At 40.7% G+C, this 19342-nt stretch overlaps 1 protein-coding gene across 2 annotated transcripts in view; it reads left to right on the forward strand.

Annotated features, from left to right (window-relative positions):
• LOC139449802 (leucine-rich repeat-containing protein 74A-like) overlaps positions 1 to 19342 on the forward strand; it is a 126311-nt gene that overhangs the window by 73276 nt on the left and 33693 nt on the right. For both annotated transcript variants that reach the window (XM_071231338.1, XM_071231337.1), the window contains 2 exons: positions 4472 to 4745; positions 10298 to 10512. In XM_071231338.1, the coding sequence (XP_071087439.1) occupies positions 4544 to 4745; positions 10298 to 10512 (417 nt within the window). In that variant the 5' untranslated portion in view covers positions 4472 to 4543. The remainder of the gene's footprint in view (positions 1 to 4471; positions 4746 to 10297; positions 10513 to 19342) is intronic.

The raw sequence follows: 19342 nt of genomic DNA on the forward strand, positions 1-19342 counted from the left end.
ACAAAAACTCTTACAAAAGTGACTAATTATGCACAGAAAGTGATGTTCGAACGATTCAAATCAAACTGGTAGTGTTGTAAACTTGCCTGAACATAGCCCTTCCTGGCTAATCGACAGTCCAGATAAATGTTATCCACGTTCAACAGTTGCGTTGTTTGCCAGTTCATATTTTGTAATGTACACCAACTTATGAGATGAAGATGACACTGATTTCACAGAGACAATGCCTCGTTTTCACATAGGATATATATTACAACGGCTAGACCAGGGTAGAAGATGGACCCCAGACAATGAAACATAGGCCTCCTGCAAGGTCGCGTCAGGACTGCTACAGAGGTGTGTGATAGTTGTTATTTCCCTCGTAGCGGTTCTTGGTTTCTCTGACCAGATGGGTCATTGTAATTAGCAGGAGCCACTGGTTATTACCAGGAGTTTTACGACTCTAGTCCTGAGAACTACTGTATTATTCATAGACTGCAAGTAAGAGCATGTGTGCAGATGGTGCTCATATACATAATTTAATTATAAGTGAGACAGTGAGAGCTGGTTTGTGGATCCCGTGGGTTATTTAATTACTGTTTTCATTAGAATGAGTATTGTTATATGGCCTTTAACATGATTCCAGTCATATCACGACAAGGCTCACCAAGAGGCTGCATAAATTCTCCCCATGTAGGGAATCGAACCTTTTCTGCGTCGTAACGAGCGACCGCTTTAACCACTAGGCTACCCTACCACGCACGGACGTACATGAACATGAGGTAATTGCCAGTCAACTGTTGTGTTCAGTATGAAAAGCGAATGGTTTCACTCAGTGATCATTGTGTGCCGTTATTGAATACGCAAAAACCTATTGTTGTAGGAAAATCAGCAAATGAAGTAATAACAAACAATATTATGTAACGCTTTGTCGGTTCGAATGATTGAAGGTCCGTGATTATCGAATATCAAATTGTATTTATGAAAGCAGACTTTTTTTTAAAATAACAACCCGAAAACATATGAGGTACCGTACATTTTGTTCTATTGGTACTCTCCGAATTGGGTTTCTTTGTTTGTTGTTTAACACCGCACGTAGCAATATTCCAGCTAAATGACGGTGGTCTGTAAATAATCAAGTCTGGACCAGACAATCTGTGATTGACATCATGAGCATCGATCCACACAATTGGGATATGATAACATGCATAAACCAAGTCAGCGAGACTGACAACCCGATCCCGTTTGTCGCCTCCTACGACAAGCAAAGTCGCCTTTTATCAGTTATGATACAGGTTTTCGCGAAAAGGTGAGCGTATCCAACAAGTGCAAAGCCAGTCATTTGAAAAAACATGGGAACATATGGTACATTTCTAAATAGGGAATTCCATCTGATATCAATTTGGTCACTGATACGTCCATAAAACGTTTTTGACAACTTTGCTGAGGCCTTTCCCCATGGTTCACGGAATAAAGTTTTCTCGTAAGTTTGTCGTTTCCCCATGGTTCACGGAATGAAGTTTTCTCGTAAGTTTGTCGTGGGGTTAGTGGTTCACAGTGTGGAAAAATCAAATGTTTTGATATAATGGAACTTGGTTCTATTCTAAGACGGCAAAGAGAAAAAGCAAATCGTTTTTGAGTTTTTGAGAATCCACGTGGCATTATTACCACCTGTCTCCAATACGTTTTTGGGTATGTAAAGAAAGTCCTTCCCTGATTGTATTAAGGATTGTGATTAATCTTTGAGACAGGGGTCTCAATCAAATGCAATGTCTTTAATTATATCTGTTTCATGCAGCTATTTCAGAAAGTCATTTGTCTAAATTCCATCCGTTCTCGGAAGTGGAGAGAAATACTCGTCTGCATTAACAATAGATGGATGATAGCAAGTGCGGCTTCTGGCTTGAAGAGTGACATCCCCTTTGTCTTGACTCTGAGCGCCATCTAGTGGCTTTGGAAGAACCGGAAGCATGAACACATGTCTTAGATGTCGTTTTTTCTGAAGTTACTAGGGCGTAATTCGTCAAACTATTGACTTTATAACTGAAATTACACATACCACTATACCAAGTTACGAAAGCGTGTTTTGTTTAAATGAGTCGCTAATGCATTCGTGATAAATACCTGGCCATGAAATTATAGAAGATAACGTATTGTTCCGTTATTTTATACGACCTGGCACAGTTCATCGTGGCCGGGGACATATGTTTGAAGACCTGCATGTATCACCTAAATATGTGAGTGAGTGAGTGAGTGAGTGAGTGAGTGAGTTGGGTTTAACACCGCTTTAAAATAAACAGTATTCCAGTTATATCACGGCGTGTAGAAGGACAGTCTGAAGTGATGCGGTCTCAGACGTTTTGGTAAAGCCCACGAGCAGAGGTATAGTGTTCAGAACCTAGGAACATAATCAGGGCAAACCGGGATTCGAACCTACGATTAAAGGTTCATGTCACGCCTTAGGAACGTAAATCTGCACAGCGAATTGCGGCGCCTTAGACGATTGGGCCACATGCCAGTTGCGATCTTGTGACATCAGGTACAGCCTAGGTATCGGACTTGTGATGAGGGTGTGTGAATTTAATTATCAGTAACCATGTCCCTATAGTGATAAAGATATGGATTCGTAGGTCATAGGTGAACTCAACGTTATGTAGACTTGGTCATTCCTGATACCATTTCTATCCGTTGTCTGTCTGATAATTGAATTGTCTTCCTGATTCCCTGTGGAGTATATGAACTCATGCCATTCTATGTAATTAAACCCATATTGTCTCTTCCGTCGCAATCTTATATTAACTGGACCCAACATGATATACCGCCCCATATGTAATCTTGCGCCGATCTCAAACAGCCGCGAATAGATGAGACTTATGGTAAGTCATGAAGGAACTGCGCGGTCTGTGTGTGCTTTCAACTAAGGCTGTGGTGCTTCGTTTCTTACTATACTATGTGGGGTGAATTGAAATAGTGTTTAACGTCTCGTGGCACTTATACGACAACTAGCGTATAGCAGTGTGTGTGTGTGTGTGCTTGCGCGCTCGCTTGTGTGCGTGCGTGCGTGCGTGCGTGCGTGCGTGCACTTGTCCGTACGTATGAGATATGACAGCGCTAGCTCACTGAGATATTTTAAGAAAGACTACCCTACTCAAACACAATACACTGACTCCAAGCCGACCCTTACCTTTTTATCCCCTTAAAGCAGGGTAACACTATATTTCAACGTCTTTTGGTGTAGGGCTGTGGTTTAGGTATAGTATATTCATTCCTTCACTTCTTTAGAACATGACTTTTTTCCAGAACCTGTCCAGCATGTCTAGCGAATATTTATTATACATCTCATTATTTTGTTTTGGAGGCGACTAACGGGATCGGGTGGTCAGGCTCGCTGACTTGGTTGATGCATGTCATCGTATCCCAATTGCATTGATCGATGCTCATGATGTCAATCGCTGGATTGTCTGGTCCAGACTCGATTATTTACAGACCGCCGTCATATAGCTGAACTATTGCAGAGTGTGACGTTAAACAACAAACAAACAAACGAACAAAATTAAACAACATATTCGGCAATAGGATTGCAACAGTCAACCCCAACCAAATCCTGTATTATGTTCAAAACAACAATAACAAATGACACATCGCCTAATTGATATCACCATATGGTTTTGAGATGTCAACGTGTATGCATAATGGCGGCGTATCTCCAGCGGTCAACATGTTGACAGTTATTATAAATCTATTTACAAAAGCGGCCAAACACACCATAGTAACGCTGAAGTAAACAATCTATGATTAATACTGCCTTCATATATCTATGTTTATCTCGTATTAAATTGTCCGCTCTCTTTCATGAACTGTCAGAAAAATACGGAGAACCTTGTTTACTGGCCTAAATGACAATATCAATATAACCTACAAGATGGCCAAGCGTTCAGAGACAAAGCTAAGTCGGTACCGCAATAAGCCGAAGTGAAAGGCTTAACCTTTATTAAGAGAATCGCTTATAAAGATCTTTTGAGAGCCCACTGCTCTCTGTAAAGGGAGTCATCTCTGGTACAGCATTTATAGCAGCAATACAGCCGGTGTAGTGTTAATAATGTGTTCCCACGTTCTCTATACAATACCATACAATAGGCCTTCAAAGACGATAAGCGAAGAGCAGGTAATTTTCTCAATAGTCCATTGGGGCGCTATCAAACAGTCACTTAACGCTAAGCAGTTCCAGAGTGCTATTACAACCTGTTATACCGTAGTGTGCCTTTGTAGTAGGCTGTCCTAATCGATAAAGGAGGGGCACTCCATCATCTGGTCCAACTTCTCGAAACTATTGTAATCTGATCACTTTGCCATTTATTGCTGCTCATATTCTCACCGGATATAAGCTGTCGGCATTGATTTTGGTGCAATGTTGATCTTGCAGATTGATCTCAAGTGCCTGTAATTACCACAAACGATTCTGTTTCTAAAATATAAGCAATTTTCTTTTCAGCCACTAAAAGAAGGATGTGCCTAAATACGGAAGCGCAGTTAAGGATGATGGATGATTTGATTGGATGAAATTATGCACGCGCTTGCCAAACTTCCACAGCGACTGAGGCCTAAGCGACAAGCAAGCAGACGGCTCGTTGCCCCGGAAACTTCAAAACGAGGTTTCTCGTCCAAATATGGCGCCACCTCAAGTTCCATTCCACTGCGCATGTTCACGTGTACCGGAAATGCGGATAGGGATGGACAGGAAGGGGAAGAATATTTTAAAGCGGACGGTAAGATTTGTATGACAGATATTGACTTTGGCACCATGATTTTTTATATGATTTAATCACGTCATGTCATTTGAAATGTGAAACTTATATTTGAACAATGAACAATTTCATGAACCATGAAAAAGTTAAGATAAAGAAGTAATAGAGCGAACTCAATATCACCGGAAGTCATTCAGGTGAAGACGGAAGCAGTTAATCAGCGAGGTCATGCGAGGTGATGTGACATGGTGTCTAACGTCGTGATTATTGTCGGTTTGATAGTACCAGCCCACTGAGATACCATGCAGCAATTCAACATTCAACAAACACCCAGACACAGCATACCAACTCCGAGCCGACCAGTCCTTGTTTTATCCCCTTAATGCCAACCGTCAGGCAGGGAACAACAAGTACCGTCTTTTAACTTCTTTTGATGTGAGGCAATCAAGGGGTCGCACCACCGACCTTGCCTCTCCAGATGTTGTATCATCAAGATCACGGTTGAGGTTTCGCCAGCAGGACTTGCAAGACGAAGAGTGAACCCGACACATGGACACATGTCAAGTAACGTAGTGGAACTCGTTTAACCGATTGGGTCGGTTTCCATGAATACGAGACCCCGGACAATCTGAACAAGGATAGTTATTACGTACCATCAATTTGCAAACTGTAATATCCGAATGACGTGGCGCCTTAGTAATCAGTCCAGACTAACAAGGTTCCACTGTAAATGTTCTGCCTCGTGCCCCCATCATACCTGAGGTGCAAAATAAAGAGGTTTAATGTATTATAGTGTCAGTGACAAATTTCATCAAAATGATCACAACAAAAACATGCGAACCATCAGTCGGGAAACACGTACGATTCGGAAAAACGCACCCAGTGCATTAACAGAAGGGCCATGGAGCTGCATGCCATGCCATGCAGCAACACTATAAATAGTATCAAAGTGCAGGTTTTTTGCCTCTGCGTCAATCGTACAGTGGCAGTTCAACAACATGCCAAGATTAACAGAAGTGCAAAGAAACAACGTCATAGGCCGCTTGCAGGCATGGGAATCCCGATCAGCTGTAGCCAGGGTTTTCAATGTAGCGCCCAGCACCATCACAAGGCTATGGAATCGGTTTCAAACCATGGGTCAACACGTGCTCGGCCAAGGTCGAGACGACCAAGAGTAACCACCCCGGCCCAAGATCGCTACATACGACTGCGCCACCTACGGGAAAAGACGACTACAGCCACCTCAACCGCATCCCAAATACCAGGGCTGCGCAGAATCTCCGACCAGACCGTACGAAATTGTTTAAGAGCAGCAGGTCTACGCGCAAGACGTCCTGTTCGACGCGTCATATTGAGTCGACAACACCGTCAACAACGACTTCATTGGTGTCGTCAACACAGGGTATGGCTTTAACTGCGATGGAGATATGTCTAGGTCAGCGACAAATCAAGATTTCTCCTCCGTCGAGCACGGGTCTACAGACGTCGGGAGAACGTTACGCCGGAAACTGCGTACAGGAAGTGGACATGTTTGTAGGGGGTAGCGTTATGATGTGGGCGGCTATCTCTCATCATGGTCCATATTCAGGGTACTCTTAGGGCTCAACGATACATCAACGAAATTCTCCAACCACACGTCCTTCCAATTGTAGCCAACGGCAACGGTGTATTCCAGCAGGACAACGCTTGACCGCATACAGCACGGATCACTAGAGCCTCTCTACACAGCAACAACGTTGATGTTCTCCCCTGGCCCTCCAGATCCCCGGATTTGAACCCGATAGAACACCTGTAGGATGAATTGGAGAGACGGCCACGCCGACGTCAACCACAACCCCAGACGTTGCAGCTGTTGGTTCTTGCGTTTCAGGCCGAGTTGGCTACCATTCCCCAGGATGTGATTCGCATACTCGTCTCTTCCATGGGCAGGAGATGTCAGGTCGCTATCGATTCCAACGGGTGACATACGCGTTATTGATGGTAGCTGACCTTCACCTTTTCCTGTGTACCGATAACTGAGATGACTACTATCAAAAAGTGTTCTCTCCACAATATTTTGGCTCAACACTGTGTATGGTTCCTCGTATAAAAGTATTTTCTTCCTCACACAAATATGGCTTTGCGTTTCTTTTCTTTTTTGAGGAGTATATGAACACATCCATTTTAGTTCTGGAAACCAATTTGTCCAGAAACTCTCCGCGCTGTGACCAGTCTCGGACAAAGGTATTTACAAAATTCTTTATTGTTGTGGTCATATTCTAAGGTGGAAGAATTAAAAAAAAGAATACTAAAACTTGCCATTAAAATAACACATCAGAATATTAATTCCTAGTAAAAAATAGTTTCAGATACTATTTTCCCCGGTCATTGCATATACTTTTTCCACGTTATGTTATTGTGTATGTTTTAAGTTAATCACCAGTAGATTGATTGGTATTTCCGGTTTAGCTTACAAGCAAATACACACGATCTTAATTCCTACATAGAAAATAATGCCCGGCAGAACAAGAAATACAGTTGAAATGGTAAATCATCATTTCTAGTGATGTGTAATCGCAAATTCCACATGTTCACTGACAAAGTTTGTTGTCGCGTTGTTCGTTCACCTGAAGCTTTACGATGTAGTTTTCTAACCAACATAGTTTACTGAATGTGAAGTCTTTTTTAAGTCCCTCAGAATCTGGCTCATCTAAGGTCATGTACAATATGTCACGTAGTTAGCTTTGAAACTCACGATTACTCACGATGACCTTTAAATTCTTGCAGTAAGATAAACTCAAGAGACCTGCAGAGAAATCAGCATAGTGGAAATCTGTCCAGTATGAGCTTAAAACATATGGTAGGCTCATATTCATGTAAACATGTAAACGTTATTTTTGATCACTGAATCGTAAGCAAAGTGGTATGGTCCCAATGATTGTGAAAATGTTCTTGTTTTACCTCATCTATATAATATTCTCAGATGAGCTGAAACGCATGGAAAGTAGTCCGTAGATTTTGCATTTTTCATCAGTACTCTTTGACGGATTAGGTAAAAACTTGATGTAAGTGTTGTTTTACTATGAATGGCTTCAAGTTTCAAAATGGCGGCCGGCAGCCATCTTAGTTTCCTGTAATAATTTCCTCAAACACGAAATTACCCTGGGGCTGAATTTGTTTGGCTGAATAACATATCTAGTTTACTGAATAAAAATAAAAGATGGCTGGTGGCTATATTGGCAAAATCACGAAGGATACACGCATACTCCAAAGTTAGGCTTTGATCTAAAAGAGGTTTTAATCTGATATTCAAATCGATTAAGCCATTCCCACATCGTTACCCTGGATCAACATCAGCAGCTTTGGTATGTCATTGTTTTTATTTCAGTCGTTTGAATAATATTTTATATTAATGAAATTGAATTTCAAATGTCTCATAATTCCATAAATACATGCCATACCAAATCCAAAATGTCTAACAGCTGTTGCTGGTAGTTGTTATTTCATTCTCAATTTCATATCTAATGCATATTAATGAAGTTTGTTGTATTTAGTTGACTAAATTCCAAAGGACAGTAATTCCTTTGACAAGTATCAAATTTCACATTGTTTGTGGCTTTGTTTGTCATCTATTGTCATTCTTTACGTTTGGTACAGCTGACACTGGCTGAGTAATTGGTTTGAATATCATTTCAATATTACACAGATATTGTCAGCAATATTTCTATTTGTTCCGATGGGTTTATATGTTGGTGGTCGTCATCACATTTGTTAGAGTATGCATCTTCCACGTTTTATTATATAGAGGATATTCCATGTGTAGAGTGAAATATCACGTTTCTCTCATCGAGTCACGGACCGTCACGAGATGAGTGAAACGTGAAATTTCACTCTACACATGGAATATTCTATATATTATTTTGTCGAGATGTCTACCGGAAATTATTTATTATTTTATTACCTTCCATTAATTATTTCATATGTTAAATAATTCTACCTCCCTAACACACAGATACGTTTCACCACCCCTCTTAAAAATATAAGCAAAAGTAACAAAAAAATATTTGATGTCATTTAAGTCCTTATCATTACTCTGGAAATGATTATATACAAAATCACTTCAACAAACAATATTCTTGAAATCTACCGTTATTTTAAAGCGAAAGAATACACCCTGGTCAAGTAACAAAAATGACGCTTTCACTGAGAAATTTACAGTTTGATACGAAACATTTTCAAGAGAATAACAAACCGAAAGAAGCGATATTACCTCCACAAATGACCATCTGTCATTATTTTAACATGTCAATGTGCTCATGCACTCATCCACTGGTTTGCTTGGCCTAGATTTGATTATTTAAATGTCTCCTTGACGTACCTGGATTATTGAGGATTACAGCAGTTTGTCCTCAACACCATGTAAAAATAAAAAAGGCACTGATACAAATAAAACCGATATCAGTGTAACTGAAATTCTAATTCGTTGATGACTTTCTCCATGTTCTATGAAGAAATATCGTATGTTCAGATCACGAACTATGAATAAATATGTTATTGTGTACTACCGGGATTTATGTGATATCATTTACTATGACAATAAATACCGTATCCAATATCGTTACATTCAGATCATGCAAAATCAAGATTAATATTGTCATCTACAACTCGTGTACTATCAATATTAATATTGTCATATGCAGGTCGTGTCTATCAAGATAAATATGGTCACATAGAGATCGTGTACAATCAAGATTAATATTGTCATTTACAGATCGTGTACTATCATTATTAATATTGTCATTTACAGATCATGTACTATCATTATTAATATTGTCACATACGGATCATGTACTATCATTATTAATATTGTCACATACAGATCGTGTACTATCATTATTAATATTGTCACATACAGATCGTGTACTATCATTATTAATATTGTCACATACAGATCATGTACTATCATTATTAATATTGTCACATACAGATCATGTACTATCATTATTAATATTGTCACATACAGATCGTGTACTATCATTATTAATATTGTCACATACAGATCGTGTACTATCATTATTAATATTGTCACATACAGATCGTGTACTATCATTTTTAATATTGTCATATACAGATCGTGTACTATCATTATTAATATTGTCATATACAGATCGTGTACTATCATTATTAATATTGTCACATACAGATCGTGTACTATCAAAGTTAATATTGTCATTTACAGGTCGTGTGCTTTCAAGATTAACATTGTCATATTACCTGTGAAGATCCGGGTAGAGAATAGGTCTTCGGCAACTAATGCTTGCCGTAAAAGGCGACTCTGCTTGTAAGAGGTGACTAACGGGATCGGGTGGTCAGGCATGCTGACATCGTTGGTGCATGTCATTGTTTCCCAATTGTGTGGATCGATGCTCATTATGTTAATCACTTGATTATTTTCAGACTACCGTCATATAGCGTGAATATTACGGTGTTAAACAAAAAAACAAAAAAATATTGTACGATCAAGATGAATACTGTCACACACAGATCGTGTACTATCAAGATTAATGTTACGTTCATTAATGTTGTATTTTCAGATCCAGATGTTGTGTCGACGTCATTTGACGAGGTTGTGGACTTTGTTCCTGATACATCCGGGTCAGTCAGCCAAAAAGTGTACCAACGCGCATGCGCACGGTTGCAGCTCATTCCGTCCAAACACGTGTACAGTCGCCTGGAACAGACGGAAATTCTCCTACCAAACTGTTTCCTAGGCCATACAGAGGTCAAGGCCCTCGCTATTGCCCTTGTGGTAAGAGATATTACTAATTCGTGGAGGTGCTATCAGCTGAGGCTGTCGTATCGTTTGTCTTTGTGGTGGACGTTAGCTATAGTAAGTAAGTGAGTTGGGTTTAACACCGCTTTGAACAGTAGTACAGTTATATCGCGGCGTGTCAGCTTAATGTGAGAGGAAAGCCCGAAGTGATGCAGGTCTCATACATTTACCAGTTCGGTTAAACCCACGAGCACGGGTATGGTGCTATCAAACCTAGAAACAGAACCGTGACGAACCGGGATTCGAACCCATGATCACAGATTTCTGGCGTTTCCAAGGGACGCAACTCTGCACAGCGAATTGCGACTCCTTAGACGACTGGGACACTTGTGCCCCCTGGTAGCTCGGAAGCAAAGTTAGTTCTCAATTTGGAATCATAAGGAACGGTTGGTTAGTTATATGGGATAGAAGATAATTATATATTATAATGTAATTGTGGGTCATTTCAATGTTATCTATAGATTTGTTTCGTTGTTTAACGTCAGTGATTGATATAATGAGCACCAATCCTTGCCGCCGGGTTACAATGACATATAATCAACCAGGTCACCGAGTCTGACCACTCAATCCATGTGGTTGCCTCTCACGACAAAGATATGTTGCTGGGGACCTGGGCCCTTTTCCACAAAGCGACCTTAGTGCTAAGTTGGTCGTAACTCCCATACTTTACCATAGGCTTACGATCAACGTAGCACTAAGATCGCTTTGTGGAACAGGGCCCAGTTCTAACCTGGATTTCCCACTTGATTGTTACATTTCGATAATAATCAGCATAACATATGGTTTCTTTTATAAACAAAACTCTTTGGGTCAGTAATTGTACATGAACAAGACATTATTTACCTGGTGTAAATCAGCTAACACATGGTGTCGTCACTAAGTTTTAGTTATCCATTCATAGAACTTTAGAACAGTAAAATCTCTTTCGTCGGATAATCCCATCTTCCCGCGGCAAAAGAGTTAATTGACTTTCAAAGTCCTGTTTCCACCCTTGGCGAACAAGTGAGCATCTTGATTAAACACATGAAAAGATTTAGAAAATATCTGTTGACAAAGAGTTAACACACATGCTTTGCAAATCCTGCAGTTTACGAACGGGATTTCGATTTCGGAGCGCGGTTTTGATTGGACTATGCATAGACTCGTTAGTCCAGCCAAAACTCCATAATACCAGGCTAGTTCGGCAAGGGTGGAAACTGGACTTTTATAGTCAGTTAACTCACTTGCCTCGGGAAGAGGGATAATCCAGACTGGTTATTCTCTGGCATTGACGTTTTATATACTGAACATCAAAGTTAGAGATCATGACTATATGCAATCTCATTAAAATCAGACCTGAGTTCTCGCTGCCGCTAAACAAAGATCTGAGGACATTCCATTACGGGTCACGTCAGAACGATCTTTCACGAACTTTAACCGACGACTGAAATGACAAACAAGAAGTCGACATCAGCCAAGTAGAAAGCAGCTTTCTCGAGCTTTAGGGCAGTCGTTTCAACCTGGCGACTTCCATTTCAGATTACGTTTGAAAAATATGTTCTCGATTAAAATTTTGAAAACTGAACAAACGAACATTCCGGAATGTCTAATATATGGTTGAGATTGTACAGCAATGCTTCCCACACACTGTTCAACGCCTCCTCCGTTCTGATGTCTATCCCACTGAAGCGAGAGATAGACGGTAATTTTGACGAATGAGTCGTACGGGTCGTAACTGTCGTTCGGAATACCCCGTCTTGACGTTTTCGAGGTTGCATGATTAGGACACATTCCGACTGTCACTTTCATGATCTGGTAAGCGACGCCCTGATTTGTCGGATGAAAGGTCGTTCTGACGTGACCCGTAATGGGATGTCCTCAGGTCTTTGTCTAGCGATAGCGAGAACTAGGATATGATTTTAATGAGATTGGAATTAATGTGGGGACAGTTTTATGAAATTGTGCTCAGTTTTCACGACAAAAGAAATCCTCCAAAAATATACATGATCCCTAACTTTTTATGTTCAGTATATTTATGCAAAACATACATTTGTTGACCACCCCACGTCCTACAAAGAGGATCGGTCCCTTAAAACACCATAAACTTTTCTCTAAAGTTCCACGGGCGTTGTCGGAGTCCGATAGCTCTGATTGTAATGACACAAAAGCCCCCATGCGTTTAGACCATTACATGCAATGAACTGTAAGGTTTCTTTTTCGCAAAGCAATCTGAATGTAAGACTGCGATTAGAACCTTTACATGGTAAAAAAACGAACACAGACACGACCTTACTGTAGGGTTTCTACAAAGATCTAGTCTAGCCTCTCCTGGTGATTTGAGCTGTGCCATTTATCATCCGCTGAAATTACATTAAACACGCAGTGTCTTTGGAGAATTCAACTTAAAACACAAAACACAGATTAATCGAGTAAAAAAACTCGCGCCACAGAATGTATGCATTTCAGAGAAGGTCGAACGTGCATACTTTATGATGGCATTTTTAAGCCTGATCGCGGTAATAGAGAATTTGAGAACTTGTTTATCGTATCGAGAAGTTCTTTTCATTTTCCATTTTGTTTTATATAAAATGATGACACAAACATGCGGCAGTATTTGTAATAAGCGATGAGATGTGCTGACTCGTGGAGAATTCTATTCAGCTAAGCACGGGCTGCTGCTGATTAAGCGCTATTACTTATAGTGTTCGTGATCGGATCAGTCAATTTAGTGCAGAGTTATAAGCGGAGGCTAACCTAAAGCAAATGTTATGTATAATTCACTGGTAATCCCATGCTAGAGCACGGACAGTGCACACATGTATACCCTTATGGTTGTTTAATGTGAAGTTTACATGACGTATGGCTTTTTCTTTGGACAAAACTGACGTTCATTAGCGTTTGAGCGACACATTTTGTCGTTTTTTTTCAGACTGTATTCTTGAAATGACTTTAAATGATAGACTACTTCAAGATTACTGTGGAAAACGCCTGGGAATTTCCTAGATCAAATAAATACATATTCCCGAGGCGAGGGAGTTAACGGACTAGATAAGTCCAGTTTCCACCTTGCCGAACTAGGCTGGAATTATGGAGTTATATTTTGGCTGGACTAACGAGTCTATGCATAGTCCAATCAAAATAGTGTAACGAAATCGACTTCCGGTTGATAAACTGCCGTGCAGATTTCGGTCGATTGACCAGGATTTGCAAAGCATGACTACCGTCAGTTTAGCGTCAACATGTTTATTCCAAATCTGTTCATGATTTAATCAAGGTGCTCACGTGATTTGATGCACTTCGCGAAGTAAGACGCATTTTGTTACAATTTAGATCTTGATTATCGATCAGATCGTCTTGAAGGAAATTCAAGTGATACGAGAGGGGGAATCTGAATGGTCAATAGGAGGGATATAGAAGGGACATAACTCGTAATAAACACTGGTGGCGCTACTATCGAGCACAGATTTTCCAACCTAAATGGCAAGGGTGGAAACGGACTTTTACAGTCCTCGATTCGGGAATATGAATAATAATTATATAAACGATGTTTCTGAATTTAAACACTTGAATCTTGAACTCGGCGTTTTAGCATACATTGGGAGGAGTCAGAGTGTTTGAATGCATGGTCGTGCAGGAACGTCCTCGCCACAACCCATCGATCGGTATGACTAACAGTGAGTGAGTGAGTGAGTTGGGTTTAACGCCGCTTTTAACAGTATTCCAGTTATATCACGGCGTGTCAGCTTAATGTGGGAGGAAAGCCCGAAGTGTTGCAAGTCTCAGACGTTTACCAGTTCGGTGAAACCCACGAGCACGGGTATGGTGCTGACAAACCTAGAAATATAATCGGGGCGAACCGGGACTCGAATCCACAATCATAGGTTTCTGGCGTGCCCAAGGGACGACTAACAGTAACAGTCTACATCAGTCTATGAATTGACCTCAGTATCTATTTGACACATCTTTATAATCACCTTTCAATGACCGGCCAATTGATCAGTGATGAGTCACAATTGTAATTTCGACAGGTTTATTAAAAACTTGGGAAATATTCCCGTCACTCTTATCGTGTCGGCAATGTTAACTTCCAGTACGACGCGCTGTCAGAGTGACTGACTTCCAGAAGTAGTTCTTAACAGATCGTTCTCATCTAATGACGATACTATTTGATACTTTTTGTTATAAAAAAAACGACAAAAGAGCTGAAGAACTGAAGAGCAATTTGCGCATGCATACGCTCATGTCATCTTTCCTTTTCAGGAACTATTTTATGCCGCGATACAGTAGGTTGTTGTATGGCCGTCAGTGTAAACATGACGTCACACGTGCTGAATACAATTGTGTATACACCCTTCGTGGTATAAAATAGTGATATAAAAAAATGTTAGAATTGACTTTCGCTTTGTGTGAGTTCATTGTACTATGAACCGTCATAGAACTAATTTTAAATAAAATCTGTGATTATCTAGTTATTGTATTGTCCTTCGGCGACAGGTTTTTATAAGTCTATATATGATTATTATCAATGTATAATAGCTTTCTCATCACGATATGGCTGAAATATTGCCGATGTGAAATCACATTTGTTACTCGTACTTAAAAAGAACCTTCATAGAGTGAAGGCCGAACACTGTATGAATCGCAAGCTCCGACTTCGATGCTGTTTGGCCCTCACACTTTGTGATAGTTCATACGTCAAAGACGTCCACAGGGAATAAAAGGCAAAATAGCAGTGAAAATTATATAAATGGATGACTGAAAATCAGGAAAGTGTCAGCAATTCCCGCTCTACCGACAGCACCCGCCATTCACACAACTGCATGAAAAATAAGTGTGTGTTGCCTTGTGCCGCAAAGCATTTCTCACACAAAGTGAAAGTAAATTCTTACGTATCTTCGCCTGTTCAGAAACTGGGCTACCGTCTTCAAATGTCGCTACCCACTATGTCAAGATCACAGATAATCTTATATATATCAAATTACATGTTAGTATTTTACATAGATGTATTACGGTATGGTTAAATTAGTATATTAAACTTGGCTATATAAGTGCAATAATCTTGAACGCGACGTTATACTCCAGTTCACCTCACCACCTGTGAGAATAGAATGTGGGCATAGAATAAAGGATGGAATACCCAATATCTTTACTTTGTTCACTGCACATGTGACTGTGGTCGATGGCGCTGCAATTCACTGAGCAGTGTTTCGTTTTTCAGATTTGATTTGAAACATTAATTGTTATCATTAATAATAATTTCTATATACAACTTTTCAATCACAGCCGCTAGCGACGTATCGACAATATTGTCGTAATAAACAGACCTATAGAAACGAGAAAATAGATGTAAATATAGGGTTTGATGTCTTTCATTTGCTTAATACACAGACATGTTGTTAAAAGAAATAGTGACGCTTGTGTCGTCATCCCAAGCCCTATGCTAGAGAAACGCTGTACATCTGAAATAAGTATCCATGAAAATAGAGAATAGGAAATACAGACTGTGTGAAAAAGGATATCAGCGAAGTAAAATGGTTTTGAAAATATTGGCAGTTTTACTCTTTACTTGAGCTAACACCTTTTTACTTTGGCTAAACATCATCATCATCATCATCATCATCATCATCATAATACAAAGAAATAATAATAATAATAATGTTTGATTTTGCATCAAAATGTAAGCATGAAATTTAGATTATGCAATGAATTTAATGAGACTGTCCAACACATTGTCAGTGGATGGCCAGCTTTGACACACACACATTATCTTGTGCGGCATGATGGAGTGGCTCGATCATTTTAATTTCATTACCGTCTTCGTCTTGCTTGTGGTTTTGACACGGAGGTCCATTCATGGTACGACCCGGAATATGTAGAAGGCGTCATAGAAAATGATGAATACAACACTCTTTGGAATAGGCCCGTATACATCTTCAGACCTATCCAGGCCTTTTTTGATAAATCCAATGCAATCAGTTATATCATTGAATTTTCTTTCCCTTTTGACACTAATGTGATTGTTAAGATTCGGGGAAAACATGTGTAAATATGCGGACCTCGCTGTCGAAATGTCACGCTTGCATCCCGATTACCAAGTTGTCCGATTCCGTATTGTTCTCGGTGCCTTATATTTGGTACCTCCCACTCTGTTGACGGTCATTGGGAGAGTACCCGGGCTTGCTGCTATGAATACAACCCTCTTGACAATCTGGGTAATGCAGAAGGCTGCAGTGTTGGGGGGAGTCTTCACATACTCCAACAAGTTCAGGTTGGGTTTGCCTAGGCAGCGTTCCTGGGAGAAGACTAATTCGCCGTCTGAAAACCTCCAGGATATAACCTTCTAAATGCCACAACTCACCTTACCAGTTCGCTCTAAAGTCGCGTTTTCGATAAAATCAACAGTATATTCATTGCGTTCCAGATGCCATTCGATTCGTTTCAGAAACTCTTACACATTTATGATTTGTGATTTAAGACAAATGCAAAATGTTTTTTATCTAAACGCAACTGAACACTTGTTCATTAATCTGGATGAGTGAGAGAGAGTATTGTTTTACGCCGTTTTAGCAATATTCCCGCAATATCACGGCGGGGGACACCAGAAATGGGCTTCAAACATTGTGCTCATGTGGGGAATCGAACCCGGTTCTTCGGCGTGACGAGCGAACACCTTAACCACTGGGCTACCCCACCGCCCCTTAATCGGGATGAAACTGCCGATAGATTAAACACGTTCTTGATCCAGCAATGTTCAGAACGTTTTTTGATCCCGTAAGTCCCGTTAAATCATGCTGCGTGTCTGCTTACATTGTGTGAGACATGACATATCACTGCCAGTAGGCTCATCAATATGTCATAGCAGAGACAACATCGATTTGTCTGCAACCTCAGACGAAGGTTAATCAAGTGTGTTATATGCGGTATCAAAGAAAACGTCGCCGGTGGCTTCTGTCTTTCATGCCCTAATGACCTTTACTGCATGTTCCTGGTGTATTGTAATGTGGAGCCATGCCAAGGCAACGCAGTGCGGTCGACAGTTACTGCATGACCGGCCACGTCCACATCTACAGCGTTGTCTGCAATCGCCACAATGCACTCATTGACTCCATCCGTGCTTACCGCCAGTTCCACAGAAGGCGATCAAGTTCGCTTGTATACCGAATTATTCGTAAATTTTCTGGTTGATTTGTCGATCGGCTTACGTAATTCAATATTTACGGTTTCGTGTTGGACAATAGTCATTACAGTGGTGTAAGCGACTTGCTGGTCAAATCAATCAGATTGGACTACAGTTCATTTCTTATAAGTATTTGTTCTTCCAAGTTTCCGAAAACGAGAGACCCGTGAAGATCCGGGGTAGAATAGGTCTTCAGCAACCCATGCTTGCCGTAAAATGTGACTATGCTTGTCGTTAGAGGCGACTAACGGGATCGGGTGGTCAGGCTCGCTGACTTGATTGATGCATGTCATCGATCCCAATTGCGTGGATCGATGCTCATGATGTCAATCACTGGATTGTCTGGTCCAGACTCGATTATTTACAGACCGCCGTCATATAGCTGGAATATTGCTGAGTGCGACGTTAAACAACAAACCAATCAACCAACCAACCGAAAACGAGAATATGAATGACGGTATAATAATATGAACCGACTGATGGTTTGTAAATAACACTGATCATGGAACTTAGGGGTGCTACGTAATGCTTTGCCACAGAAAAGAGCAATCTGCGAATAGAGGGCGCTGACATAACCAGTTACTTTTTTTCCTGGCTTGACGGAAATAGCCGAACGTGAGATTGAGAAATAGCTTATTTAGGCCGCACATGCTTGCAAGCCATTAGACATGTGGTAATTGAAAAGCTCCCTCGGGTTCAGTTTTAACCAGGTCAAGCGATACAGATGATTGTCTTTTACCTTTCGGGTGTTTTAACTAAATGACGAAATGTTGTGGACATTTCAAAGATAAGTAACTGTTCCATCTATTAAGTTTTGATGCGACGGGGATATAAATGAAATGAAATGAAATTCGATATTTTTTGTTCAAACAATCGAGAACACTCAGACATTTCAAGCAGAACTTAAATATACTTGCTGTCCTCTTTGACAAAAACGCAGACGACCTTCCGCAACAGGTCTCCTCTCTGGTCTAGTGGTTAGAGCGTCTGACTGATGTGCGAATAGTCGGTGGTTCGATGACCGAACGTATCATACCAAACGAGGTGAGGTGAGGTGAAATGGAGTTTAACGTCGCGTTCAAGATTATTGCACTTATATAGCGACATTTGGATGCTTGTACTAGTCCGGACTGATGCCGATTTATAGTAATAGCTCACTGAGATACCATGCCACAGTTTAACATGGATACCCCACTCAAACACAGTATTCTGACTCCGAGCCGACCAGTCCTTGTTTTAACAAAGGATGGTAACCACAAGTACCATCTTTTAACGTCTTTTGGTATGACGCAGGCGGGGATGGAACCTCGGATGTTCCGCTCTCCGGGCGGACGCTCTACCACTAGACCACGGAGGCGGTCCATACCAAACAACATTAACAGAGGTAGTTGTTACCCTGTCTGGCGCTCGGCTTTAAAGTGATAAAACACTTGCTGGTTGGCTCGGAGTCAGTATACTGTGTCTGAGTTGGGTATCCATTTTCAAATTGCGGCATGTTATCTCTGTGGGCAAGCACTATGATATCGGCATTAGTCCGGACTAGTACAAGCAGGCACGCACGCGCGCATGCCGTCGCTATCAACTGCGTTAAACCCCATTTCGCTTCACCGCACTTTCCCCAATAATTTCCAAAATAAATCTCACATTCTT

The sequence above is a fragment of the Haliotis cracherodii genome, unplaced genomic scaffold, assembly GCF_022045235.1.
Source record: "Haliotis cracherodii isolate W230 unplaced genomic scaffold, xgHalCrac1.p SCAF_8, whole genome shotgun sequence".
Taxonomy (NCBI): domain Eukaryota; kingdom Metazoa; phylum Mollusca; class Gastropoda; order Lepetellida; family Haliotidae; genus Haliotis; species Haliotis cracherodii.